The 27,514-nt window shown below is 37.2% G+C and overlaps 3 protein-coding genes across 3 annotated transcripts in view; 1 reads left to right on the top strand and 2 right to left on the bottom strand.

Annotated features, from left to right (window-relative positions):
- Positions 1 to 6,545, bottom strand: part of LOC134793354 (uncharacterized) — a 125,849-nt gene extending 119,304 nt beyond the window's left edge. Inside the window, exon 1 of the mRNA XM_063764911.1 lies at positions 5,735 to 6,545. Coding sequence (XP_063620981.1) covers positions 5,735 to 6,094 — 360 coding nt within the window. The 5' untranslated portion in view covers positions 6,095 to 6,545. The remainder of the gene's footprint in view (positions 1 to 5,734) is intronic.
- Positions 6,546 to 6,819: 274 nt separating this feature from the next.
- Positions 6,820 to 9,521, top strand: LOC134793341 (uncharacterized). Its single transcript, XM_063764889.1, has 3 exons — positions 6,820 to 6,963; positions 7,422 to 7,579; positions 8,449 to 9,521. Exons 2-3 carry the CDS (start codon positions 7,475 to 7,477, stop codon positions 9,436 to 9,438), a joined length of 1,095 nt encoding a protein of 364 aa, XP_063620959.1. The 5' UTR covers positions 6,820 to 6,963; positions 7,422 to 7,474; the 3' UTR covers positions 9,439 to 9,521.
- Positions 9,522 to 23,053: 13,532 nt separating this feature from the next.
- The window catches only part of LOC134793405 (uncharacterized), a 115,836-nt gene continuing 111,375 nt past the window's right edge, over positions 23,054 to 27,514 (bottom strand). The window contains exons 9-12 of the mRNA XM_063764980.1: positions 26,024 to 26,169; positions 24,879 to 25,160; positions 24,344 to 24,547; positions 23,054 to 23,597 (exon numbers count right to left, since the gene is read on the bottom strand). Of these exons, the coding sequence (XP_063621050.1) occupies positions 23,494 to 23,597; positions 24,344 to 24,547; positions 24,879 to 25,160; positions 26,024 to 26,169 (736 nt within the window). The 3' untranslated portion in view covers positions 23,054 to 23,493. The remainder of the gene's footprint in view (positions 23,598 to 24,343; positions 24,548 to 24,878; positions 25,161 to 26,023; positions 26,170 to 27,514) is intronic.

The raw sequence follows: 27,514 nt of genomic DNA, 5'->3' as shown, positions 1-27,514 counted from the left end.
ACTATGCAAGTGTGATGACAACTTTTTTCCACTAGCTAAACAGAAGTAGATACCAAATAACGAATAATAAATAAAACCATTTTCTAAAATCTCTTAATGATGAAATTTAAGGAATTTTTGATATGACATTCGGAATAACTACACCTTATAAACTTTATAGTATTTTTAATATTTTCATACATAGAGGTAATATCTACAAATGATATTTGATAATTAGGAGTATTTTATATTAAGGTTCCGTCACACAGGCGCGTTTTCAGGGCGGGGCGTGAGCGTTTTATATGAAACGCGGAGCGCCCCGCTCACGCGCCGCCCGCAAAACGCGCCTGTATGACGGAGCCTTATATCGAGAAGGACTAAGTATCTAATTTCCTAAAGCAATTTCCCATTCAAAGCAGAAGCCGTGAAAATACACACACAATATTCCTGACCAACTTGATATTTATCAATGTCAACGACAGTGTCGATGTCGTAAGAAAACATGACTTTGCCTGCCCTTCAAGAAAGGTTTGCGAATTTAGGTACAAACTTGATATATTTATTGCCAAAACATGTTTACAAGTTCGTAAAATGCTTAGGCAAAATATACCTAGTTGTTTGTAACCGCTTAGGTCAAACTTAGGTACCTATCTATCTATCTATCTAATCCAATACCTTTAAACGAGCAATTCTCGTTTATTAATATACATATATGTATATTTCGGGGATCTTGGAAACGGAAATCTAACGATTTCGATGAAATTTGCTATATGGGGGTTTTCGGGGGCGATAAATCGATCTGGCTAGGTCTTATCTCTGGGAAAACGCGCATTTTTGTGTTTTTATATGTTTTCCGAGCAAAGCTCGGTCTCCCAGTTATTAGAAATTAAACGTCCATCCGACCGGCTAGCATGAGTTGCGTTCTCGCGCGCGAGTCCATACTTGAAGTCGCGCTAGATGTACATAATATATATGGAGTCGCGCACGAGAAGGCAACTCATGCTAGCAGGTCTGAGGACTTATCGTCTTGCAAATTCGAGCGATAGAGAAATTCGATTTTCGGTGTTCGCGGTAGACCCTCAATTTGATAAGCACGATATTATTTTAATTCGTGATTAAATGAGACTATGGCAGAACAGGGATAAATACACATAGGTACCTATTCGAAAAGGAGCATTCCAAAAGTGTTGCTCATAATAGCATACTTTGGTAGCCTACCATTTACTTTCCTGAGAATAAGCAATCTTTTGTTTAACACTTACATTTCTGGGTTAAATGTATCTTTAATACGAGGGGGCTCAGATTCTGTTAGATTAATTAGTAATTACTAACTAGTCTAATAGGTAGTAGGAGGCAATAGTTAGTACAAGGTATGTAGATAGAAAAAAAATGCGTCACCAAGCCTTAGACTTAAAACAGGTAACTTCTTCCTATTCATTAGCATAACTACAGAAAAAACTATGACACTCGACCCTATGACACCACAAGTTGACAAGTTATTAACGTCACAAAAGAACAATTACACAGACAATTACGTTAAAGCAAAACAGAAAATTAATTACTTCTAGGTTTTTTTTTTATAGGAGGCAAAAGGAGCAGATGAATCGCCTGATGGTAAGCAATGACAGTTGCCCATGGACACCTGCTAGACCAGAGGGGTTACAAGTGCGTTGCCGGCCTTTATAATCTAATCTTTAGGTATTTAAAAAAAATCGGCCAAGTACGAGTCGGACTCGCGTTTCTAGGGTTCCGTACATAAGTCCGACTCACGCTTGACTGCACATTTCTGATAGGTTTTCCTGTCATCTATAGGTAAAGAACTAATTTGTGTATTTTTTTCAAAATTTTAGACCCAGTAGTTTCGGAGATAAAGGGGGGGAAAGGTTATTTTTTGGCTATTTTCTTAAATAACTTCGAACATACGTATTTTAAAATTATAAAAAAAATATGTCCAACTTTGGGTCATTAATTTACGTATGTGTACCAAATTTCAACTTAATTGGTCCAGTAGTTTCCGAGAAAATAGGCTGTGACAGACGGACAAACAGACAGACGCACGAGTGATCCTATAAGGGTTCCATTTTTTCCTTCTGAGGTACGGAACCCTAAAAAGAGTAAACAAAAACTTAAGAAGCCATTTGAGTGTAGATGAAAACATTATTGATCAAATAATGTAGGTTAAAGTCAGGTCGTTCAGTGACATATCCAGGTGGTTTTGTATTTGGTTGGTTAATCAATAATGTTATAACTACCCGAAAATGTGCAAATTATTTGTTTGCTTTTATTTAAGCACCTAAAGATACAGAGTTATAAGTTGGGAGTACTTTTCTTGAAGGTTTGAAGGTTCATTCCACAGATTAGCTATGCATGGCAGATGTTTAGTTTATAAAATGTAAACAGGGGTCGGTAAATGTTAGATTTCAGTATAAATTAGTCTTTGAGATAAAGATGTTTATAAGAATCTAAGAATGGTCTTGAATGGAATTCTTGTTTTAGTAGTACAGTTTAGGTATTCTTAAGTGGCAAAATCAAGACGGTTGGGCACGTATATATTATACTCATTTGCATTCAATAGCAATACGCAAATTAAAAATTGATATCCTCCTACTGTGGGTACAGTAAAGGGCCATAAAGTTTGCACATCGGTATTTAGAAAGAGAATATTGGAGGCAACGAGAATGAAAGAGACAACGCTCTACGAAGCCGAAATTCCGATGTGCAAACTTTATGGCCCTTTACTGTACATAATTTATATACAACTTACAACATAAACGCATCAGTAATTCAAAATCTTGTAAACATACCTACAGAGAAGGCTCAGAATGTCACAACATTCATTATTGACTACATTAGTTAATTTTTAGGGTTCCGTACCCAAAGGGTAAAAACGGGACCCTATTACTAAGACTCCGCTGTCCGTCTGTCTGTCACCAGGCTGTATCTCATGAACCGTGATAGCTAGGCAGTTGAAATTTTCACAGATGATGTATTTCTGTTGCCGCTATAACAACAAATACTAAAAACAGAATAAAATAAATATTTAAGTGGGGCTTTCATACAACAAACGTGATTTCTGCCGTTTTTTACGTAATGGTCCGAAACCCTCCGTGCGCGAGTCCGACTTGCACTTGGCCGGTTTTTCTTACTCATAGTAAATATTTATGAAGCATAGCTCTTTAACAATCTAATAAGACTACTATAATGATGTCAGAGTTAAGGTATGCCTTTCTTTACATCACTTGTGTTAACAATATGTTCAGTGTGAAATTCCTTTGTCGAATGAATACCTATTTTGCAAAATGAAAAGTATGTAGATGGGGTTAATGATAGGATAATGGTATTTTATGTGTAAACATTAATATAGGTCTACTTACTTTATACTATAATAAATGCCCTTACCAGGATTCGAACTCAGGACCATCGGTTTCATAGGCAGGGTCTCTACCCACTAGGCTAGACTGGTCGCCAACTCACACCAATGAGTATCTCAGTTTACAAACTTTAATATGATATAACTATACTTTTCAGTGACGGAAGACAGATATCGTAAGTGATATCTTATATTTGTATGTTTAAAAATTTCCTCAGATTGGATGGATTTTACAATTTTATTTAAATAAATAAATATTATAGGACATTCTTACACAGATTGACTAAGTCCCACAGTAAGCTCAAGAAGGCTTGTGTTGTGGGTACTCAGACAACGATATATATAATATATAAATACTTAAATACATAGAAAACAACCATGACTCAGGAACAAATATCTGTGTCATCACACAAATAAATGCCCTTACTGGGATTCGAACCCAGGACCATCGGCTTCACAGGCAGGGTCACTACCCACTAGGCCATACCGTTCGTCGGTCGTATTTAGTTACTTAACTATTAAAAACTTTTAAATTACATCATACCATTATAAACATTTCACTGTTTACCGGAAAAATATTGAAAAACAAAATCATAAAAAGACAATAATGTCTCTGTCTACGTGAGCCAAATATTATTTCTGTGTGTTATATTATTATCTGTCAACAAAGTCAAGGTCACATTGTGGTAATTGGGGATAAAAATATCTTTCTGAAATAGGGGTAAGAGATAATGCCAGTGGCGGATTTGCAGTCTTTGCCGCCCTAGGCCCCAGGCCATGTGGCCGCCCCTTACTCAGCACCCATCATATTGTCCACCTTTTGAGTTATTTCGTCTTTATCAGCTAGCAATTTTTTTTGTCACAATTTGCCGCCCCTAGTATCTTGCAGCCCTAGGCCCGGGCCTACCGGGCCTTAGGGCAAATCCGCCACTGCATAATGCACTATATGAACATGTCTCCTGCAATATTTGAAGTAGTCCATCTATCAAAATTTCAAACAGGCTATCCATTGGTGGGCAAACTTCCCTCACGAGGGGCCCAAAACATGAAAAAAATCCAGAAGACAGGTTTACAGCAAAAATTGATTTTTATCATATTGCTGGTCATATACCTACACATTTTTTCGAAGGACCAGCTGCGGGCCGGATAAAATCCTTTTGTGGGCCGGATCTGCCCCGCGGGCCATACTTTGCCCACCACTGGACTAACATGGTTGCCACTCAGTTTTGTTATATTAAAAAAATCTTAATTTTGCTATACTGTGGCATTTAATAACTTAATAAATACCTATTCAAAGACTACCCATAGAACATTTTGCCAATTTTGTATTGACTTGGTAACAAAACCTCTTTAAAGGCAGGAGTGGCAGGACATATAAATTAAATGTGTCACGGTCACTGTCAAGGATAATAATTGTTACTCACACGTCACAAGCTTGAATGGGTGAATAATCATTGTGGTTGCCGGGACAAGCCCGAGGATGGTGACTAATGCCAATTTTAATTCACTACTCTAGTGATATCCAGAATATGAAATAGTAAAATGACACCAGAAATAATTTTGCATTTTTTACTATTTTAGATGTTGTTCTTGAGAAAATATTAGTGAAATAAACATTAAAATAAAAATTTAGTTATAGAGTTTATTCGACAGAAAATCAACAGCCATACAGACACTTATTAGGGAAGCACCACCATTGTTTAACACATTCACTGCCCCCGACGCACATGTGCGTCCACCGCCATACAACTTCGTTCCTAAGCCACGCCCCCCGGCAGTGAATGCGTTAAAAAAGTGTGCAGTTCATTCAAAATGTATTTTAAAGCAGTAGCAAAAGACAGAGAAACTTAAATCAATATTTGTTGTCATTTTTGGGAGTCAAGAATGTTAAATTGCATCTGCAAGGTAAACACCACTAGGAACAATTACCGTAAAATTATTTTTAAAAGCAAAGGAAATTTCGTTCATGTTTTGTCAACAAAGGCTCCTAGATTGTATGACTCATTCACATATATAACCATGTTCTGACACAACTACTGAAAAGATATCTCGGGCAGATGATGCACACTCCATATTTACCAACAAGTAAGCATGTAACTCTGAATGCTTATAAATATGAACATGATTGAAAATATGGAAGCCACAATTAAGTTTTCTTACAGTATTGTCAATATTATACCCTTTGCAAGCAGAAAAAAAAAAATGTTTTTTTCTTATTGGTATTTTTCCAAGAATAATGCAGAAAAATGAAAAAAAGTTGGTTGAATGTAAAAATCTACAGTAAATCTCATCTTCAAAATAAGACCTTGTTGTATACAATATTGCTATAATTTGATGTAGATTTCATCAAATGATTTACCAGTACTGTAAAAGCAGGTTACTTACTTTGAAAACTTCGGAGAAGAATCCAGAGCCAATCTTCTCCAGGATGAAGTCGTCAAACGGGTACAGGGCAGCCACCGCGGTCCGGAGGGCCGTGCACGACGAGCCCGTGACCCTCCGGTCGCCCACCTTCTCACTGTCATCACTCACACTCGACTCCTTAGCACAGAAATCATCATCACAACACTTGGTCCTCCCGTCGAGTCCCTCACGACGCCTTCGCCAGTTAGGCCCCCTCACGAAACGGCCCGCCTTCGCAGTCTCATCCAAGTTCGTGAAGCTCTCAGCTATCTTCAGAACCTTCGTGGGCCTCCGCCGCAGACTTTTACTCTTGCACTCGTCCGCTAAACAATCTTGTTGCATTATAAATGTTGATCGTGCAAGCGCTTGCTATCCCGCCTCGAACATCGCGCATCAGGTGTCCTCGACGATACACGAAAGAACTCCCAAATGTAACATTTCAGCACATACAAACTGGTGCACTTGAAACTATGCGAAATAACATTATAATCACAAAAACTGACTCGATTGTTGCGACTGTCACTTTCACATATTTCTACACATCCTCGTATTATTGGCACGGTTGTATGTTGTTTACGTTTAATTATTATGTATTAAGTTTATATTATTAACTTTAATGTTATGAATATTTATTCATTCAATTTAAGTCCAATTGGTAGACGACGCGCGGTGCAAAGTAAAGAAAGCAAGCAAGCAACGATACCTACTATAATCTACAACAACTACACATGACTGATATCAGTGTTGGCAGCGCTCATTATTAGTTTTCTTGATGTTGGTCATCCTGTCTTGCTTAGAATGCGTTCACAATAATGTTTTAATTTTGAATATTTCCATGTGTACATGGCTAAAAAGACTATCATAGATTGTTTGTTTACTGTTTACAACGTGCAAAAATTTACAAACGTGTGTTTTATTTATTAAAACATGCAATTTAGTAAAATTAAATTTTGTAAACAATGCGTAATCCAATCGTAAATAGTAGTAAACAAAGATAGGGACAACCCTAGTGGGAGCTGTCAACTGTCATTTCGTGTCCATTTGTACGTCATACGTCATTTTAACATTATTTTATTTGTCAGTAAAAGTCGGCGGTGTCTATTTTTATTATTTTTAATGTAAGGAAAAGTTATTAGTTACATTAAAATTACGCAGCAGTACCGCAGGTTAAGGGGCGGCATCAAAGTGCTTCGTTTGAAAATAATTTGCAGGTAATTACGCATACGAATACAAAGGACTGAAATGTTGTCATCAGAATTTTTTGTGAGGAAAAATTTAAGATATTTGTTTGTTGACCGGGATGACGAGTAACAGTTAATAAAATCGACTTAAAACAATATACGCATCCAACATTTGTTACTTGTATAGTCTACAAATTACAATCTAATGATGCAATCAACAGAATGACTCATATTGGCGATCAACAAAAACATTCCAACCAAACCAAAATCCAACTCGAACCATTTACTTTACATTAGTTCTTTTTGATACCTAAGACATATATGTAAAATAATACTGCTTGCACTTGGCGGGCCATAATTCTGTAACTTAAATTATATAAAATAAAGTTTTATTCTATTCTATTCATCGTCACGTAAATATTTGTAAAATTTATTGTTATTAAGTCTTGGCTGCATAATAATCAATAAATTAAATTTTGTATTTATAGACCAAGACTAAAGAGCAGATTGTGTGAGCATTAAAATCCCGGTGCTGTCAAAAATGATATTCTTCGAGGGGTTTCAGAACAGACATCCAATGCATCCCATGCAAAGAAGGGAGCCACCCGTTCCTCAAGCTGATAACACTGGCAATCAGTGTGTGGAGGTAAATATACATAAACTTAGAGGATATAATATAACCAAACGGAGTAGCCATACAGGCGTTCCCCTCTGTCGAAAATAGGCGGCTAATGGTCATACACATTGTATGGACTGACGTTTATCTGACATGGCTATTTTAACGTTACATATACATTTGACATGCCCCTCCCCTTCAAAAATCGGCAGACTGTTTTGTACAGAAAATTACTGACAAGGCGTCTCCGGTTGGTTATATCCTCCAAGTATGTATCCTGTAATGATACAAAATATTCATTGATTATATGTATCTCTCTCTCTCTTTAGCCTTTTTCTACCCTTCGGGTGTAGGCCTCTTTCATTTTACGCCATTCGTCACGGTCCTGTGCAACCATTGATTATATAAAAGGTTTAAAATTGAAGAATAAATCATGCCCGCAAAGTTCGACAGCTGAATAATAAATGATGGTGGCCAAATTTTGACTATCAGAGTTACTGCATAATGAACGGAGACATGTAGGTAGTGCCATTGTCACTACCGTGTTTATTACTTACTGTGTAAGTTTTGTGGCTTTACACATCTCTTATATAATTATGATCAATGAATCTTTAACATTAGAAAATAAACTTTTGAGGCATGCAGCCCACAGTTTAAGCCTTTGGCTGGGGCAATATCATAATTAGTTTAGTATAGTACTTAGACCTGAGTTTTAGTTTAATTTTATTAAAAGTAATTTTTTTTGGCAATATTTTGCAATACAGTTTTTATCTACCTATTTATAGTGGTTCCTATCTTCTGGGCGCATAAAAAGGTCACCATTCCATTCTAATTTTTGTATTACGAAATGGTTATTACTTACCTATGCAACCTTACTTACCCTTTTATTTAATTTTCAGGTGAACCATGAAGACATATCCTCCTTACACAAACGCCAAACGACGTCCGCAAAACACTTAAGCATTTACGATATCTCCAACAAACTTCAACGGTATGGCGAATACGACATAGGAGGCACTTTCACTGACAACGACCCTGATTTGTGGTTCTATTTTAATACCTCTTTCTGCCCGGGGAACAAGTGTCTTCTCAACCTATTTGTATGTCTAAGAAAAGTTGGCAGCTTCAGCATCGGGATAAGCAAATCTCCGGAAGTCACCCACGGACCGGTCACAGGCAACTCGCCCGGACGATCCTACTTACCATATGAATTTAAATGGCAAGTGTTCAAATCAAATCAGGCCGATGAGAAATACTTCGTGAAAACTTACTGCTTCACACCGAAGAACCTGGAAGGCAGGATACTCTGCATTCCTATAGCGATAAAGACGGACCCCGCCAGCCCTTTTAACATGGATCTAATTAAACAAATTAAGCTTAATCATGACTTTGGTGAGCTTCTATCAAAGCAGGAGAAAACTAACTTTGTAATTGAGTCGGCTAGTCGAAAACCATATCAGGTGCATAAGATAATTCTAGCCGCTCACAGTTCGCTATTAAGAAACAAAGTTAAGAACGACACGGACTCACTATTCTTGGATATAAGCGATAATGATATGGAGTTGCTCCTTCAATTCTTATATACGGGTACTATTAAAGATATATTAAGGCAAGATTGCATTAATCTGTTAGATATTGCAGGCAAATTTGAATTAAGTAACCTATTTTTCCTAGTACAATATGCTATCGCTGAACAAATTAATGTCGGAAACTGCATGGAAATTGCACTTATATCAGAAAGATATAATTTAGAAAAACTACAAACAACTGTTTTTCAGTTTATAAAAGAGAATCCCCAAGTTTATGAGACTGAGGGATGGAAAAACTTGAATGATATAAATTTAGCAAAGAAAATGTTTCAGTATGTGAATACGATTAAGAGCAGTTAATTTATGGAAAATATAATTCACAATGATTAAGTATCTTTCACATAAATTGGGTACGGTGACAGCTGTCATCTTCATACAATTTATATGCTTAAAACGCAAAAATGTATTGAGATGACAGCTGTCACCGTACCTACCCAAATTATTTGAAAAATACTGTATTAATAGTAAATCTATGGCGAACTTCATCTTAGAAATCGGACAGGCTATAACAATAAATCATAATAATATTCTTGATAAGTTGATTCATATTTGCCACACTGTAACAAACATCAAAACGATTTATAAAAAAATAAATAAGTCTAACACATTTATAAGGTCTAGTCATAAAAAGAAAAAAAAATACTACACATAATTATGCTAGATATCAATTCACTTCATATATTTTCTATAAAATAAATAAATAAAATAATAAGAATAGGATCATAATAACGTGCTTATCCATGCATTTGTGAAGGTCTACCACTTAACTGAGGAGATTCTTCGCAAGTTGATATAGTAGATTAACTTTTCCATCATCACCACCATAGAGAAATATAGTAAGAATAGAGTGCTCACTCCATACATCAGTTTTGGTACCAAAACGACTATTATTTTCGCAGTCGACATCTAGCATCGAGTAGCGGAATTATCAGTACCGCTACTTGATACTAGAATTCTCTAGTGTCGCGACTCACAAAATAGGGTATTATACTGTATTCAAAATAAATTATTTTACACCAAGCATGAAATAAAGCACCGGATAATTATTAGAAAAACACAGATAGAAGTTATTTTTATTTAAACGACAAGTTCTATTTAATAAAAAATATAAAAAGTAGGTGAGTTGACTGTGACGTAAAATCCCTATTGTATTGAACATCAATGTACAACTAATATTAAAAGCAGAAGTCGTTGAAAATAGAATTCCGGTTAATCCGGTAATAATATTAGCTGGAAATTGTTGAGCATTAGACTTTTCGGTCGACGGAACATCTATTGTCAAGTAGCAGTACTGATAATTCCGCTACTCGATGCTAGATGTCAAATACGAAAAGAATATTCGTTTTGGTTCTAAAACTGATGTATGGAGTGAGCACTATGTTTTTTTTCTCTATGTCACCACTTAGATGGTGGACAGTCCATTACTTGCGTTTCTCCAGAAACTTCCTGCCTCGCTCTAAACTGTGTAATGAACTGTCGCCCGCGGTATTTCAGGACCGATACGACCTTCAAACTTTCAAGGAAAGAGCGTACTCCCATCTTAAATGCCGGGAACGCACTTGGTGTTGCAGATGTCCATGGGTGACAATAATTGTTACAATCACGTGATTCGTCTGCCTCCTATATAAAAATAATATTTTGCCTACGGACTTGACCACTCTAGTTGTCACAACGGTTATGGGGTATTAAATATGTACCTACCTATAATTAATTTTGCTGTAATATTATTTAATAAGGTGCAGAGCGTCTATTACCTAAAGCCCGACCAGAAATATATGATAATTGTAAAAGAGGGCGCTGTTATTCTCATGTATGTGGTGACAGTTCATTTTAGTATGAAAAATTTAGTTCCAATGAAATTCCGCAATATGGCGCTTGATCATATATTACTGGTCAGGCAGGCAGACGAACCTAGTCGAAGATTAGACGAACTCATTTTTAAACGACATGCTTAAATTACATGACACATCACATGAACATTTACGTAACATATGTATGTCATATCAACTATGTATGGTACTGGTTTTTGTTGTTAAAGATTGTTATACGAAGATAGAGAAGTAGGTACTTCCGTTTCTTTAAAGCCCAGAACACACCGGCTTCGTGTGCGTAGACGTGCACGTGCGCTAAAATTTTTGAGCCGCGCGCGCACACGTCAAAAGCGGTGTGCCGTCTCTTATAAAGATCTGTATATTACAATGCGTACGGTCACGTATACCTTCGCACACAGAGCCGGTGTGCACAGGCGTTTCCTGTTGAAACGACCTTACATTTGATGTGATATACTGTTTCTATTAGGTATATTCAAAAGTTTATTTTGTGTATAAAAGATAATTTAAGTGATGCGATTTCACAAAAAAAAGTGTGATATAAATCTTCGCTGTATGATACGGTGTACGGTTTTAAACCTTAATAGATAATAATTTGAACGTGCTGAAATAAATGATGTATGTTTATAAATTATCACAAAATTTGGTTTTAATGGTTCTAACCAACAATAAAGCTTACAACTTATTTTGTAGTAGGTACTTACCTACAACGTACTAAGATGGGTAATGTCAAAAAGTAGCCGAAAACACAGTGGCGTAGCTAGGGGGGGGGGGGGCGCCCCGGGTGTCACCCATTTGGGGGGTGACACCCGACCGTGAACATCAGTAGTGCCATCTATAAAAATTCGTAAAACTGTGGCAGATTGCATAACCGCCATTAAGGAAATAATATACAACCATGAGGAACCCGAGAGATTTTGACAGAATATTCCTGATCATATTTAAAGACTAAAATGTCCTATAAACTGTTTTGGAATTCGCCTAGTTTCATAGTCCAGTACCACCAGCATAGCAATGTACAAATTGCAGAACATTCCCAAAAAGCGGAAACGTTCTCGAGAATGTTCTCAGAACATTCCTGCAACATGGAAATTATTGTTCCGCCATCTTGGATTTTTTCCAAAAAAATTGTTTTTGTCATAGGAATCTAGAGGCCTCTATCTCCCGCCATGCTAAATCTCAGCGCGCTCGGACCAACTTGAAAAAATAAAATAAAAAAGTCGGCCATTTTGTTTTTTTTTTAATGCAGTTTGTTTTGTCTCGGGGCCCTCTATGACATTTGGTCGAGCACCCCCCACCTATCACGCATAGGGCTCCCGGTATCCGTGTTACACGCCGAAACGAATACCCGTGTTCTTAAGACCGGCGGTGCTAAGAACACGGTTTACACGGAACCGCCGGGATCCGGATACGTATCCAAGAACCGTTCCCAAGAAACGTTTCTCAGATACGTATCTCCGTTTACACGGGTACTTAAGACCGGCCCGAACGGATCCGAAACAGTTTGAGCCAATCAATGCTCTAGGTCTGGGTATGCAAGGTCTAGTATTGAATGTTGACTTCAGATGAACTCGTTTAGCGTACGAATTTTTTTTTAAATTATTTATAACAGTTTTAACACATGTGTTAATATAACATATTTAACCAACTATACAATACAGGGTCATTTTTGGACCGTATGCCATATTGTGCGAGGTGATTAGGTAGGCCATACTGAACAACTTTTTGTATGGGACCAACTCCGAAATCACAAAATTTTTTTTGGCCGTTTCATACATTTTGGTCGAGTGGATGTCGACGTTTTCTATGGGAAGGCCAAATTTTTTTTGGGATTTCTAGGTTGGTCCCATAGAAAAAGTTGTTCAGTATGACCTACCTAATCACCTCGCACAATATGGCTAACGGTCCAAAAATGACTCTGTATATGAATGGAAGTAGGTGTCCCTATTCTATATAGTCTACTATTTTTAATTTTGAACTTACTCGTCCCTAGTTTAGAACCTTAATTAGGGTTCCGTACCCAAAGGGTAAAACGGGACCCTATTACTAAGACTCCGCTGTCCGTCCGTCCGTCCGTCCGTCCGTCTGTCACCAGGCTGTATCTTTATTCACAGATGATGTATTTCCGTTGCCGCTATAACAACAAATACTAAAAACAGAATAAAATAAAGACTTAAGTGGGGCTCTGGGACTTAAGTACTTGGATGGGTGACCGTTTTTATAGATAATGGTACGGAACCCTTCGTGTGCGAGTCGGACTCCACTCGGCCAATTTTTTTTTACTATTATTGCTTATAAGTTAATTTCATTACATATTACATTTCAATCAAAGAAACACAAATTATATATAATGGTGTAAGATATATAGTTTCGCGAAGAATAGGTATGCAGACAAATACTACCTACTACTACTTCGTGGTTATTTGTTATTTTTATCAATTACCTAAGTGTTAACTAATCTACCAACGAAGCAAAAAAGTACAGCGGCATTTGAAACGCAGGATTTCACGCGAGAACCTTAAAAAGCTATGCTACCTTGGTTACCTTGCAATTATATTGCTAAATACATTAAGATAGATCTCAAAATTGGTAATCATTCATGTTGACTGGGGTCACTTTCACACTAGTGCTCGGGTAATAAATGCCGGCCGGTGGTGATCCATTCATTAGAACGTGTTGTTTTCCAATACCCTTTTGTCTGATATCGCCGAAAACAAGTAGCGTCCCAAACCATTATCAGAACTGCCATAGCTAATTATAAGCTTTATGTCGGTGTAATAAGGAGAACCTGTCTACACATATATGAAATTGTAACAAATGCAGCGGCTAAAATTAAAGAAGCAAATGTATCGAAGCAGATGAACACGAAATAAATATGACTTTTAAGATATTGTGTTTAGGTAAGTAGGTATGACTCCAGTTCGCCACTTAGTCGGCCAATTCGTAAAATACAGTCTTTCCAAGTTACTTTAATTTAAAATCGTTTTGTTGCTAAAATTGTAAATAATATTTATTAGTACAGTATTAAAGTTCATTTTATATGATTATAAGATAATGAATTTAAGAAAAGTCTTACTTTTCATAAATTCATACTAAAATATATAAAAAGTTGTAAATACATTACTTATTGGCAGATACACATGATTACACTGATAAACTCTTTATAACGTCACTCGATTTAACGACAAACTCCTTAAAATGTCGAAATTGTTTGACTTTGGTTGGTTTACCTTGTTTTCTATACAGTAATACACTCTATATAGCGTCACGCTCACTCTATTTAACGACAACAATAAGGCATAATACATCATTAAGAAATACTTTCTAAGTTGCCGAAATTGATATAAACTGCAGCTGTGTACGTTTTTGTGTTTGCTGTTTTGTTGTTTTATTATCTAGCACGTGTTTACTTCGACTGACGTACCGGAGATTCTAAGAAAATTTGTCTTTTGTTTTTGTATGATCAACTTGCACATGTTTACCTCGGGCACTAGACTTTTGACAAGATGTTACACGTTATAAATTAATAGGCGTTGTTATTTGTATGAAATGAATATTCTTCTTGTGCAAAATGTGTCCTAAGTATATTATAAACAGATACATTAGAATATTTAGAATAGTAAGATGACCTTTTTATTTCACTCCATTTAACAACCACTCTCTATACTTAACGTCGAAAAATCCGCAGTCCCTTCAGTGTCGTTATATAGAGTTTACACTGTATTTATTAATTTTTACTTGGTTTACTATAATAATACTAAGATGTCTGGCTTACGTAACTTAAAAAATAATTAGATTAAAAATATACATTTCTTATTGACAGAATATATTCGTAAAAACTCATACATACAATATACAGAATACAAATTATTAAAAATATAAGAACTGTTTAAAAATATGTAATTGGTAAGAATATTGTATACTTACCTACCACCACCTAGGTACCAGATCATGCATGGCCAGATTTTAACGTAATAAAGTCTTTATACTCTTTATTGCTTTTATTTTTTTTAAGCACTAAATTTATTGCTATCAAGTTATATTAATAAACCATTAAGTATTAGTATTTGAAGTCTTATATAAAATACTATTTTGATAAGTAGCATAGGTATACCTATTGTATTTCAAATTTTCTACTCGTATTTGCAACATTGCAAGCAAAAACTACCTGGTCAAAAAGGGTTCTGTAAACCGTTTATTGAATTTCGACTCTATGAACCACGGAATAAGGTTAAATATGACGGAAACTCGTCATGAATCTTTTGTCTACTTATTTCTAACTCTTAAGTACGCCGCGCCGGTTCGTTCCTTCGCTACTCGTCAAGGACGTGTCCGGAGCCACGGGTAAATAAGATCCGTTTCTTCGAATACCCGTTTATCCGTGGAGACGGATCTTAATTACACGTTTCTTAATTACACGTGCGGAACGGGCCAGAAAACCGTGTACGTGTTATTCGGAAACGGGTATTCGAAACGTGTAAACGAAACACGGACTCGACCGCGAGCCCTAGTACGTATACACAAATACGAGAGTTTTTGCCCTATGACAGCAGTCCCAGCACAGTCTACAACAATACAGTCATTCGTCGAGGCCGTCTAGACAGGGCAATCGAGCGGGGTGCGAGGGGCGAGGGGTGGGTCGCGCGCACCCGAACTGCATACATCGCCATTGTTAGTAGTTTGGTACTACTTACAGGGCTAGCGTGTCTTATTAAATGTCACGTAATATATTGAGCAGTTGTGTAAAAGTCTGTGACAATTCTACTGTGTTCTTGTGCGGTGTTGGCATTTACGCAAAATTCAAAGGCGTCGGTCCACTGTTACTTTTTACACTGTGCTTCCTAGCATTTAATATGCTTGTCTTCCCCACATTGGCCTTAGTTCCATTGGTTTATGTTATGTTATGGTATACAGGTTAAAGAAAACTCAAAATTAATTTCGCTGTTTATTATTTAATAATCCATGCTGACTATTATACTTAATTAATTCAAATACCTAAGTATATCACACAATGGGAACACTGATCTGCTAGGAAACATTCTAAAAACATTTTTTACTAAAAAACATTTTGAGAAAATTTCCGTCTTTCCCCGCATCCGAAAAATAGTATCTCTGTCATTTTAAGATAACAACTAGCTTCCTTAGTCACAACTGTCTACCGTACTAGTTCAGTTTAGGAATCATGCCGACTTTTCATTTGATTCATATTTTAAATCACTGTTTTGAATCCAAGGCCAAAGCACACCAGCTTCGTGTGCGTAGACGTGCATGTGCACGTGCGCTAAAATTTTAGAGTCGTGCACGACGTCACGCAAGCGGTGTGCCGTCACTTATAAGGATCAGAGGGCCTATTACCGCGAACGTTCGACGTTCGCGGTAATAGGCCCTCTGATCTGATCGCAAACCACGTTCGACGTGTTGCCTTCTTGTCACACTGATGTATCAATTTACAAGTGCGACAGAGAGGCAACACGTCGAACGTGGTTTGCGGTAGGCCCTCAGTACTTATAATTATGTATTATTACAACGTGCACGTATCTACGCACACGCATCTGGTGTGCACATGCCTTTACCCAGACTCACAACAGTTCAAAAACAATTACACTTGAATGTCAGTCTTACTCATTGATTATGTAATTGAGTCGCTATTAAGATAAGGTAATCGGGTAGGGTAGATATTTGCTATTACCCGATTACCTAACATGGTCGAATGGATTTATCAGAGTTTGAAGTTAAGCGACACATATTTAAACACATGTTTGAAGTGCTACAGAGGTCGCTGTCTAGATGAGGTTTAAAACTTTAAAAATGGACTGAATCACATGATTTTATTACGATTTTTTTTGATGTTATTAACTAGTGTAAAGGGCTTTATTTCGTGATGGCATACAGGATTAGCATACAAGGAGTAATGGTCTAAACTCTAGATGGAATAACTTTATTTAATTATGTCAACAACCTCATACCCTTTCATGGAACTTTTCAAATCTCTCTATGTAATTGGATAGTGAACCCCATATATATTTTTGGGTATATTTTATTTCTAGCGGAAAGTACGTAGATATATAGGACAACAATAAAAAAATCGGCAAAACTCCTTTAACTGAACCAGCACAACTATTAAAAATTTAACGCCTCAATAGCTTTAAATACAAATATAATTATTGCTGTCGCTTTCTATATTAACTTAACTACATATACATTGATCTTAAATGAGTATTCGTTCATTCGCTTATCTAAACTATTCTATAGTTAAAATTAGTATTGCTTGATAAAAGGAAGAAATTCCTTCGAAGTTGTAACAAATGGTGGCGCAAAGAATGTTGGTGATGGTGTTATCTGGCTATGATGGACGCGCTTTTATCGTTTGATTTCGTAGCTGTTAAAGTTACACCAAGTCTGCAGCGATTTTGATGGCCCACGCAGGGCAAGTGTTATTTATACGTCATAATTTGACAGAAGTTTGACGTTTAAAATAACACTAGCACTGCGTAGGCTATCAAAATCGCTGCAGACTTTTCTTGGTCGAACTCTACGTTCATAACTAGTATGAAAATGCGAGAACGACGAGTTGACACGACGGGCGGTAAAAGAGCAACCATCCTATTACAGTTACACGGTTGACGGCACGGAACAAAGAACTCATTTTTCAAGTTCTGTGGTTGCCGGGCACATTTTGTAGGAAATTCGGTCGGCCTACATACAAAGAGTGCCCCGCGACCGTGTAGATGTAATAAGCGCTTGTAAAACGGCTGAAATATGTTAGGTATTGTTTAAATAATGCACGAGCAATCTCTAGGACTCTGTTGTGGTTTAGGTAAGTGCAATAGTGGTCACTATATTATAGGAGTTTTTTTACTCATAAATTACTTCGCCGCGAGTCACATTACGCAGTTGCATTCTACAGTCAGCAGCAGAAGTTGCTAAGTGGCCTAGGTGTTCAAAATAATCTTGACGCGAGTTTATTGTTAAGAGAATAAGAGCGTGTCAAGGTAATTATGAACACCTCGCCCGCTTAGCAACTTCTGCTGCTGACTGTACAACAATTTTTCTTAATAATTTCGTGATTTACATGTCCTAACTACTTTGAAAAAATGTCGTATCTCGCACTGCTACTCAAAGTTGAAAGGCAGTAAGTCTGTATGCATCCCTTACATATATTTAGATACCACATTTTTTTTTGATTGACAGTTTTTTTGGGGTTCCGACCCAAAGGGTAAAACGGGACCCTATTACTAAGACTCCGCTGTCCGTCCGTCCGTCCGTCTGTTACCAGGCTGTATCTCATGAACCGTGATAGCTAGACAGTCGAAGTTTTCACAGATGATGTATTTCTGTTGCCGCTATAACAACAAATACTAAAAAGTACGGAACCCTCGGTGGGCGAGTCCGACTCGCACTTGTCCGGTTTTTTTCAAAGTAGTGCCATATGTGTAGTGTGAGCGCCACCTAAAGATCTCCATGAAAACATTACAATATGTAGGTAGCATTTCTTTCTATTTTTTCAATATAAATCACCATTCACCAACTTTTTTGTGCCACCGAAATACTAATATCACTCGAAGAGCTACTAACTTTAGATACCACCATATTTTATAACATTAATAAGAAAGTGGGTAAGAAGATACTTTATTGTAATTCAATTAAGATTATTTAATATTTAACTTTTAGAACGCTTTCCTTCTACTTCTATTTTTGTATAAGGGTGGTATTCCACCTATCCAATTTCCTACCTATCCAAGAAATTGGACAGGTAAGTTAAGTAAGATAAGTTATGGGAAGTCATGTCAATCCAAGTGGTAGTAAATTCTGAATCGCGCTAATATTCTAAGTGGTATCTAATGATATTAACTCTTGACTAAAGTTGACACCAAGCGACCATCAAATGGGCTTGTAACAAATAATTGTAAGAGTAGATTATTGTACAAAATTATATTAAGGCTACAAAAAATAACATATTTCTATATCGCTGGTACGGTACTGTGTAACTTAAATTAAGGTTTACAAAACTAAGTGAGCTTAGGGCACGTTTACACCAGGCCTCGCTTGCGGTTAACTGTGAACCATCGTTTAGTGTCAAGTAAGTCCACTACGTCGTTAACACAAAGGTGTGTTTTGTCCAGACCTAGCGAATGCGCCGCGAGTGCGCACGAGCGCACGCATGTTTGCTAGTATTGTGTCTATCTAAAAGAGCATCCATCCTATTACACGGTTGCCTGCACGGAACAAAGAACTAGTTTTTCAAGTTCTGTGGTTGCCGGGCCCATTTTGTAGGAAATTCGGTCGGCCTACCTACAAAAAGTGCCCCAAAAACTAATTAGTTCAAGTAAAAGCCGTAACAGACTACCGCATCGTGACCTTGGCGCGGTCAAAATATCTCTTTCTTACTCTAACTTATAGCTGCGTCTTTAACGCACGTACGGCGACCACCTTACACGCTGTCGATACGTGCACGTCGATAGTATGGTTCGCATAAAGCGCGCTATTTACAGCAAACATGCATGCGCACTTGCGGCGAATTCGCTAGATGTGGACGCACTTTTGACGCAGTCGCCACATTTAAACCAGAAGCTGTATCTTATGCCGCTGTTAGTGTAATGTAAGCGCACCCTTACGATAAAAAAAACTACTTAACAAAACAATTGAAAAACCTTAAAATTATTGCTAAATCATTATTTATCTAGGCGATAACATGTGTAACAATTTTTGTACATATTTTAAGCTTCCAAGTGAAAATTTTAATAATATGGAGCCTACTACGAAAGCACTAACTCTAGTAAATTTTTAGTTATTTATTTTTGTTTAAATCTTCTGTAATTTCTTCATTCGCTACATCTATGTCACTCGAGCGCATTTTTAATTATGTATTTCGAGGCCGAGTGTGACAGCACTATAATAGTATACGAGTGACAGAGACACATATAAAAGTCAATGTACGATTTTTTTCTCCTCGGCAACGGACCTTTAAATACAGGGTGCATTTTTGATCGGTCCATTTTTTTAATGCAGGCTTTAAGTTCAATAAATAATTTGAGTTTGAGCTTCCGTAGTAGCGCTTATAGAAAACTCATTGTGATAGAGTTAGATGCTATGATATTCTCATGTAATAGAAAATTGCTAAACTGGACACTAATTCAACAAATGTATAGAAAATAACTAAGAAATATACAGTCTCCGACGCAGAGTATTAAAGCTAACTGTTCTTATGATATTTTGCAATGAGTAATATTGTGTCTATCTACAAAGGAAAATTTACAGTGCGTACAGTGCAGTACCTACAGTGCGGTACAGTTAAAGTTGGTTGTGCTCTATACCTAAAGTTTTTGTAACTGAGCATTTCTTAAAATTAATAAGTTTATATAAAGCAATAATCGGTGACAAATGGCATTTATGATTATTTTCTTTTGTTGAAGGACAAACGAATATACGTTGATATAATACAGAATGTATTTTTTAAATATCGAACTACATAAAGCCCTGCCTAACTTTTTATCAATGACGTTTTCATATTTTGGAAAATACCTGCAGTATAAGTGTTTTTTTGCAAGTCGATTTTATTTCATTTCAGGCTCATTAGGTCCCAACCTAGGTTAGGCAAAAAGTTAGAATAAGCCTTTTCAATTTATTTCAGAGTACGAGCAAAATATCTGGAGGCTGTCCTAGCTGGCCCATTTAAAAAACACATCCTGTATCACTCTGATTTTTTTAGTAACGCCCGTCATTACATAAACGCAAATGTCAATACAGTAAATATTAATATAGAAAAGCTTCTAATATAAGTATTTATAATTGTTGCAACAAGAAATATATCACAACCATTCACATCATTTTGTAGATCTAATAAGGAAATTATTTGTTATGTATTCAACGTTTTTCTAACTTTTAAATGTGTTTTTATTTTGAACGAAAGAGCGCTTAAAATGTGCCAATTTGCTTTTATTTTTAATAAAAGCATCTCAAATATTCATAAATTTCATAATAGGGTATTTGACTGTATTTAAAATAAATTATTTTAAACCATGCATGAAATAAAGCACCAGAAGATTAATAGAAAAACGTAGACAGCAGTTATTTTTAGACACAATTTCTATTTCTAAAACCCGTATAAAACTATAAAGAGTAAGTAATTTGATCGTGACGCGTGCTAGAATATCATAAATTCCATAGTAGCAAATCGTATTCACAGTCAAAAAAAAGAAACTGATTCGACTAGTAGTCAAATACCCTATTAAATCAAAAACTGCAATATCAGTGGTTAAGTTGCCTTCATGGCAAGTTTATAAAAACGTTTATTTTTAGTTAAATGTGTTCAAACTCAAAATCCTGTTCTTATACGTTCTATCTTTAAGCAAAAACTGTACAGAAAATGACAATTTTCTAACAGAAAAACGTTGAATTTAACAAGTCTGCATTATAACGCCTAAAACTAATCAGAGTAACACAAATACGTAAGCATAATCATCCCTTCCACTTTCAATGTAAACTGAAGAAAGGGGTACTTACGAAAAAATACTTTGATTGCAAATAGGATGAAATTTTAATACGCTAGAACCTGTGGTCAATAAATGTGCGTTTCTAAGTTACAAATGCTACAAAATGTATATTTACAAGAAAACCGATTTGAATGCCAGAATAAAAAAAATATAGATGATTTAATCTATTTCCACCACTAAAAACGCGCAAAATTCAAAATCACTAATAGGTTCTGTTTCCGTTCCAATTTTTTAATTACCTGTCTTTTTAGTACTTAACGAAAATATTTGGTCTAATTATGGATAAGTATATATACTCTGGCAAACTAATTTATCAGTAGAAAAAGGCGTGAAACAATTTTATTAGGTATTAACCTTTGGACGCCAATGGCCAATATATCCGCACCGCAGGTTCAACGCCAAAGACCGATTAATCGGTCACAGACCACAGAGCAACATAGGCCTACGTGCCTATGCATAAAGTTCAATTTCAGTTTTGACACTTCGGTGACGTGGCGTCCGAGTGACGGCTTTTGTGTTTGACATGACGTCGAAAAGGTTAATCAGATACGTCTGCGAGCCATACTTTTTAAAAAATTATAGGCGCGAAATTCTAAGTTTGTACGGGAAATTGAATCTTTGCGTCTCCATTTTTTTTAAATTTCTTTTTCTATTAACAGAGTGGATTATTTTAAAATATTCAGAGTGCTTGCAAGAAACTGAATTTAGTATCTACACCAAAAATATTTGAAATCTTTAATATCAAAGAGTGATTTTGTAAGGGTAATACAACTTTAATTTATCTATGGAAATAAATGTAGGCTAGGTATTTTAAGATTAATATATAGCTCAATTCTATTATATTTTTTCTGCTAAATTGCATCTCATAACTAGGATTGCATGAAAAGTTAGGCGATTTGGGACTATCTATGATATATTATGTGTACTTATTATATGTGATTGATATTTTGTTAGGTACCTATTTACATAATTATCTGTTTACTAGATATCTGAAGTCCTCGACTTAAAAAGATTTCAGAATTAACCACTTTTACCTGTAAACTTAAAAAAAACATTGTCCTATGCTTAATTTCAATGAATTTAAGTATGTTTTCAACCTCTGTATGAATCCTTAGTAATAAATCAAGTTCATATTTTTTAAAGATTCATCGCGAGGTAAACTTCAAATTTCTAGTAAACAATTTCCATAATAACATGTGTATTTATAAATACAAAATCCGAGAGGTACAAAAAAAATTACATCAAAACTTCGCAGGCACAAAAAACAAAATTGACAGCATACAGTACGTGAAATGGCTTAATTACTATTTCTATTCTTTCACTAAGTAATTTGACCAAAGAAGAATAAACTTTAATCCGAGATTCAAAACGATCTTAACATAATGTAAACAAAAAAAAGTGACAGTCATTCGGTCAATGAGTTACAACAAACATATTGGATCTATGGCATTACGTCATTGGCTCAACGATTGAGCCACGTTTTTTTTGTTTTCATTTTTTAAGATTCAACAAGTTGGATCAAGCTAACTCTGAACCATCTCTGAATAGTCTGAACTGAACAGACTTCGTTGTCACAGAGTGTGAAAATAGAGTTAGACCAAGAAAAGTCTGCAGCGATTTTGATAGCCCACGCAGTGCAAGTCTTATTTAAACGTCATAATTTCATAGAAGTTTGACGTTTAAAATAACACTTGCACTGCGTGTGCTATCAAAATCGCTGCAGACTTTTCTTGGTCTAACTCTACCATCACAAACGTAAAAATCTTAAGGCTTCTACAGACGTTGCAACAAATGGCACGCGATTTTAGATAATTGCCTGTTAAGTAGGAGCAACGCATTCAATCTATCGACCAAATTCCGCGATGTATTGCAAATCGCATGCGATTATCGGTGACGTTTGGAGAGGCCATTAGAGAGATAGAGAGCTTGACTGACTATAAAAATTTAATCTCTGACTATGTTTTTATTCCACTTTGGTGATATCTAAGCCTTAAATATAATTACGCTATGTTACAAGTGTAGACATGACAGAATCATCTCGGTATGATGTAGTGTAGAATGACAGCTGTCAGGATGATGATGGTGGGTGATGGTAGCCTCTGGAGGGGCTGGGCGTTGGTTTGATCTTGACATTCACCTGTGGAGGCGAAATTATTTTATTACAATAAATCTACTGAGTTAAAAGTTGATAAATAACGTTATAAAAACGTTTAAAAAAAAACATGAATTTTATTTTGGAAAATTTACCCTGTATTAAATTGAATGATAGGTACCTACTAATATAGTATCAAACTATATTTGAACTGTGCTTTTGATAGCCGTAGTTACCATCCGTCGTTCATCCTTATTCTCTAGCTAATAAAGTTTAGTTTACTCAGTGTTAATTCTAAATAAAGTTCTGTATAAACCTACCAGTATTCCTCGCGTTGAACACCAACTGGTCGCTCCCGCTGGGCAAGCGCTCGCAGTTGGTCGCACTCCGAGTTAGCGTGAGCGCGTATCGGTGGTCGCGCGACACGAAGCGGTAGCGGCGTTACTACCAATGACAGTTTGATGTCTGTAACTCACCAGTATTCCTCGCGTTGAACACCAACTGGTCGCTCCCGCTGGGCACGCGCTCGCAGTTGTTGGTCGCACTCCGAGTTAGCGTGAGCGCGTATCGGTGGTCGCGCGACACGAAGTGGTAGCGGCGTTACTACCAATGACTGTTTGATGACTGTAACTCACCAGTATTCCTCGCGTTGAATACCAACTGGTCGCTCCCGCTGGGCACGCGCTCGCAGTTGGTCGCGCTGCGGGTGAGCGTGAGCGCGTGTCGGTGGTCGCGCGACACGAAGTGGTAGCGGCGTTACTACCAATGACTATTTGATGACTGTAACTCACCAGTATTCCTCGCGTTGAATACCAACTGGTCGCTCCCGCTGGGCACGCGCTCGCAGTTGGTCGCGCTGCGTGCGAGCGTGAGCGCGTGTCGGTGGTCGCGCGATACGAAGCAGTAGCGGCGCGCGGCGCGGCTGTCGCGCGTGAGCGGCGTCGTCACCACGAACGACGCGCCGTTCTCGTACCAGCCGCCGTGGCATGTGTACGCTGGTATTAAAAACAAAATATTAGGGACAGTTATCCGACTTTAGGTGTACACTTACTTAACTAGGACGGTTGGTCGATAGTCATAGTTCTAAATCAAGTATGATTTAGAATTAAAATTTAATGAGAGATGAAATTTTATTGATCTTTTCTAATTCTTCTGTTTAGTAAAACAGAGTTTATATAGAGTTAGACCAAGAAAAGTCTGCAGCGATTTTGATAGCCCACGCAGTGCAAGTGTTATATGTATATACGTCATAATTTCATAGAAGTTTGACGTTTAAAATAACACTTGCAATGCGTTAATTTCATATATTAACGTGTACAAACTCACCTGTCACAACCTCCTTATTCTCACAGCTCGAATAAAACTCCATATTCTTCGCAGAGTTACACCCCACCTCCAACCTATCAAAGCCGCTGACCACACACCCGACGTCATTCACTTCACGCCGACTCCGTAGCATCGGCGCGCTCGACATATTGCTTATACTAAAATTGAACAGCCTACTACCATTTCTAATATTGGGTTCTATAGATCTAACGCTTCGTTCGTGACGGTTCTGTATTTCGTATTTCCCGGAATACGGACATTCTTTTGATTCGGGGTTGCTTGCTGAAAAGAAAAAAATAATAATTAGACTGGTGGTAATAAAGTGTCTAAGAGAGGTTACCTAGGATTATGAGTTCAGCGTAGGCCCCCTTTTAAAACTTAGAACTAATATTTATAGCGTAGTTTAACGTTGGTGTAATGTAACCAATTCAATCGATCGATCAAATGTCGCAATGCAATGCAAATCTCAAGCCAGGTATATTAGGAGGCAAATATATAAAATAGTTACCAAACTATTAATTAATAATAGTATGCTCTAAAATTGTGCTTAGAAATGTTTAAATAAATAGTTTGATTTTAAAGTTTTCGCCTATTTTTTGGCTAGTGCAAAACATTGCGGGACCCAAAACCCCGGGATATGAACATCAGAGGAGTTGCAAGTGCGTTGCTGGCATTTAAGATACGAGGGTGGTTTCAGAAGTAACTTGGTTCGATAGAAATTCAGGATATGGTTTTAGCTGGCAGAAGAATAAAAGTACGCGAATTAGATGAAGCCATAAGCATCTCAACCGAGTGAGTTCTCTACATTTTTCATAAAGCTTGATTTCATAAAGTAGTAAAGTAAGTACACAACATTCCTCAACACAGTTGTTTTCAGGTCGAACCAAGTTACTTATCAAACCGCCCTAGTACGCTCTATTCTTGAAGGTTTTAAGGTTGTATCGGAAATACCACGGGCAACAGTTTATTCCACAGTTTAGCTGTGCGGAGCATAAAGTTTCTGAGGAAACGCACAGTTGACAACTTCTTTTTTGATAGTGAGCTTTTAAGCCGAGCCGCGCAGGGCTCTTATGCTTAAGATCGGAGTAGTACCTCCCACAGTTGAGAACTTCGAACCAACAGTTTTATATAGTGGTGTACCTTACCGACTAGCGTGACGTAGGGCTCGGAGACGGCGTTGAAGTGATGGTTGGAGCAGGCGTCGTCGGCGCGCGCGGTGGGCGCGCCGCGCTGCAGCTCCGCTATGTATGTGTCCCGCCGATACAGGACTACGCACACGTAGCGGGATACGCTGGAACATCGAATAATGTCAATTGTATTTAGGTATCATATGTGTTAAACAAACGTTCAGAGCACTGGTGGCCTAGCGGGAAGAGCGTGCGACTTTCAATCCGGAGGTCCGGGGTTCAAAGTGTTCAAACCCCGGGTCGTACCTACCAATCATTTGATATTTACCAGTAGCTTTTCGGTGAAGGAAAACATAGTAAGGAAACCAAACTAATCCCACCAAGGCCTAGTTTCCCCTCTGGTTTGGAAGGTCAGATGGCAGTCGCTTTCGTAAAAACTAGTGACTGCGCCTGCGCCAATTCTCGGGATTAGTTGCCAAGCGGACCCCAGGCTCCCATGAGCCGTGGCAAAAATCCGGGATAACGCGAGGAAGATGATGATGATGTGGTAAACCAAAGTTTATAAGAGGGTCATGTTTAAAGCTCTTCTAATAAATATCACTTGCAATGAAATACTTGAAAACTCCATTAAACCACCGCCGCAAAGGTCCATTTACCTTGAACTTTTAAGTGGCAAGTAAAATATAAATTGTTTTATCACGGATGTCACGGACTTGCACGGACTTTCCGCTAGAATTACAAATGAGTATCTGCCCTTGACGGCACGGTTCTTGCCCTTGACATTTACTGAACATCAGGTACGTACTTGTGTAGGTAATAGATATTTAATTGCTGTACAAAGGGGACTTGAAATTGGAAATTGCTCGAAATTAATAAAATTGACATCAAATTTTGATATAGAGATATGAACAGCAATTATGCTCAGCAATTATTAATTCAAGGATGCCGTCGCAAACATTAAGTTGGTAGCTCAAATAGAAACATGGATAGAAAGGAATAGCAGAGGTACCTACTTTACTTTTATGGGACAAAAATCGCGAAAAAAAGAGCGTTGCTGTTCAAAAAGAAACGAATGATTTTCGTGGCTGGTTCAAGTGAATAAAGATCCATTGCTGGCCAGATACCTCACAACCAACTACGTGTTACCCGGGACAAAGGGGTCTACCGCAATATGATTTAATTGTTTTTACCTTAAATTCCGACGTTTCAGCCGAGTTTTACACCAGCTGTGGTCACGGAAAGACTCGAAAAGTCTTTCCGTCGGAATTTAAGGTAAAAAGAAATGTATTATATCGCGGTAGACCGGTGTGTAATTAAATATGTGTACAAAACGCGAGAGTTTAAAGTGTTAAATCGGGACAAAAATTGTGATGAGAAAAAACAGTTTTTACCTAAACTCCAATGCGCCACTAAGCCTTAATATCAGCCGTAAAAAGTCCTCTGCTATTATACAAATTCCCCTTTCTGCTGCTTCGTTCTACGATCTTGCCCAAGATTGTCGTGGATCTA

This window comes from Cydia splendana, chromosome 9 (assembly GCF_910591565.1).
Source record: "Cydia splendana chromosome 9, ilCydSple1.2, whole genome shotgun sequence".
NCBI lineage: Eukaryota > Metazoa > Arthropoda > Insecta > Lepidoptera > Tortricidae > Cydia > Cydia splendana.
The sequence above is the reverse complement of the archived record's forward strand: the minus strand, read 5'-3'. Positions and strand labels throughout refer to the sequence as shown.

Coding starts and splice junctions, on each gene's coding strand:
- LOC134793341 (XM_063764889.1), top strand. CDS start 7,475: ATGATATTCTTCGAGGGGTTTCAGAACAGACATCCAATGCATCCCATG. Junction 7,580..8,448: donor CTGGCAATCAGTGTGTGGAG/GTAAATATACAT, acceptor TTTAATTTTCAG/GTGAACCATGAAGACATATC.